Source organism: Emiliania huxleyi (genome assembly GCF_000372725.1).
Source record: "Emiliania huxleyi CCMP1516 chromosome Unknown EMIHUscaffold_117, whole genome shotgun sequence".
Lineage (NCBI taxonomy): Eukaryota > Haptophyta > Isochrysidales > Noelaerhabdaceae > Emiliania > Emiliania huxleyi.
In genome coordinates, this window is record NW_005201421.1 from 52,681 (window position 1) to 54,427 (window position 1,747).

The window sequence follows — 1,747 nt, forward strand, 5'->3', positions numbered from 1 at the left end:
GGTGGCAGGAGCGACTTGGAGGTCTGTGGGTAGAGGCTGATGACGATGCATGATTCGGCGAGCACCAACGTGGCGTAGGCGAGGCTGGAGCAGGGGGTGCGGTGGGTGAGTTTGGGAGCTAAACACCCTGGAAGGCGGTCCCCGCGGCGTGCACACCTGAAGGCGGAGAACTGTGCAAACCTAGCATAGCAGGGTCCGAGAAAGGTAAGGGTCTGAGGGTCTTGCCAGGAGCGAGAGACGCTTGGCATGGCGCGGACCATGTCATTTCGGATGCAGCCGGGAGCTTGCCGTTGATGACAAAGTCGGACGCCACGGCGGCGAGCAGCGCCTAGGATTGGTTCTGAAAAAGCTCGAGGATGCCCCTCCGCACCACGCACCGCACGGCAGGAGAGAACAGCGCCGTGATGCCGAGGCCGAGCCGCTCGCCGCACTGGGGCGGGACGCTGAAGCAGAGGAAGCCGATGAAGTTGAGCACCACCTGAGCGGTGGGGAGAGTGTGTGTTTGGATGCCCAGCGGTGCATGGCTGTCGGGCGCTTTGCGCCGCGCGTTCAACGCGATGTAGCCGCGGGTGTACGGCTGCCAAGCCCGCTTGAACACGACCTGCAGAGCACGCGAGAGAGAGAGTGCGTGCGCGCCAGTCGTGCTTGCCGAGGTGTGCAGTGGACTAGCAGTGGCTTCTCGCTCTCCGGCCCCATTCCCCATGCCCATGCGTGTGCGCGTGTGCGGCACCTCGTAGAGGAGGACAGGCCAGTCGTTCTCTGGGTCGCCGGGGTAAGGCGGGTAGACTTTATCGCGGCATTCGACGCCCTCGAGCGAAAACTCCTGGAAGGACTCGCCCGCGGTCTCGGAGCCTCCAATGCTGAAGCCGTCGCCCATCTTGACGGGGCGGAGGTAGAGGCCGCTACTCACACAACCGCATCGTGAGGCAATCGCCGTATCTCTCTGTACTCCTCGAGGTTGGTCGGCCTGAAGCTCCAGCTGCCAAACTCCATCGTGCATCCCAGCTCGTCGAACGGGAAGCGGTCGAGTCCTACGAACTTGCAAGTGGGGCGGAGGTGGCCGGGCCGTGACCAGAAGACGGTGCCGTCGCTCGATACACTCGCGAAGGCGTTGGAGAGCGAGGTCTGCATCGACTCGCCCTGGTTCCACAGGGTCATGTCGGGCGTCCAAATGTCGGACGAGACGTCGGACGAGGCGCCGTCGCCGACCCACAGTTGCAGCGTTGCGAGGCCACCGTACTGCGAGGCGTTCCACGCCAGCCGCGGGTCATGCCACCGCAGCCGGTACCACACAATTAAGTCGGTGGCGTGGTTGACTACGTCCACAGAGTGCACCCGGTGGAAGTTGATGCCCATTTCCACCTTCAAGCCCGACCGCTCCCCCCCGTCGGCCAGCGCCGCTTCCCAAGCAAATTCCCACGGATATGCTCCTTTGTCGTATGAGACGAGGAGGTCCGCCCGCAGGCGGCCCGAGGCGCCGTTATCGGCTAGCGCAGGCGTCGCGATGTGCAGGGCCAGCAGGCTCATCGCCAGGTTACGCAGCATCAGCGAGCCGCCACAGACAGGTGCTTGTTGGACTTATTTAGGAGCGGGACGAGCCGCCCCCCCGCCGTTTTTCATCGTTTATGGAAAGGTTGATCGCGGGCGGCCGCAGCGTCCCAAATTTAGGAATCAAGGCGGAATGGGCGGCTATACACGATGGAACATCTTTATTTTCGGTGTACGGCTCTTACTATGCACTTTATGC

General features: G+C 63.0%; 1 protein-coding gene across 1 annotated transcript in view; it reads right to left on the reverse strand.

Moving 5' to 3' along the window:
• EMIHUDRAFT_224308 (hypothetical protein) overlaps window positions 1-1,545 on the reverse strand; it is a gene marked incomplete at both ends in the record, with an annotated part of 2,027 nt that extends 482 nt beyond the window's left edge. The window contains 6 exons of the mRNA XM_005790926.1: window positions 45-84; window positions 157-180; window positions 258-328; window positions 371-478; window positions 731-902; window positions 950-1,545. Coding sequence (XP_005790983.1) covers window positions 45-84; window positions 157-180; window positions 258-328; window positions 371-478; window positions 731-902; window positions 950-1,545 — 1,011 coding nt within the window. The remainder of the gene's footprint in view (window positions 1-44; window positions 85-156; window positions 181-257; window positions 329-370; window positions 479-730; window positions 903-949) is intronic.
• Window positions 1,546-1,747: the final 202 nt, after the last annotated feature.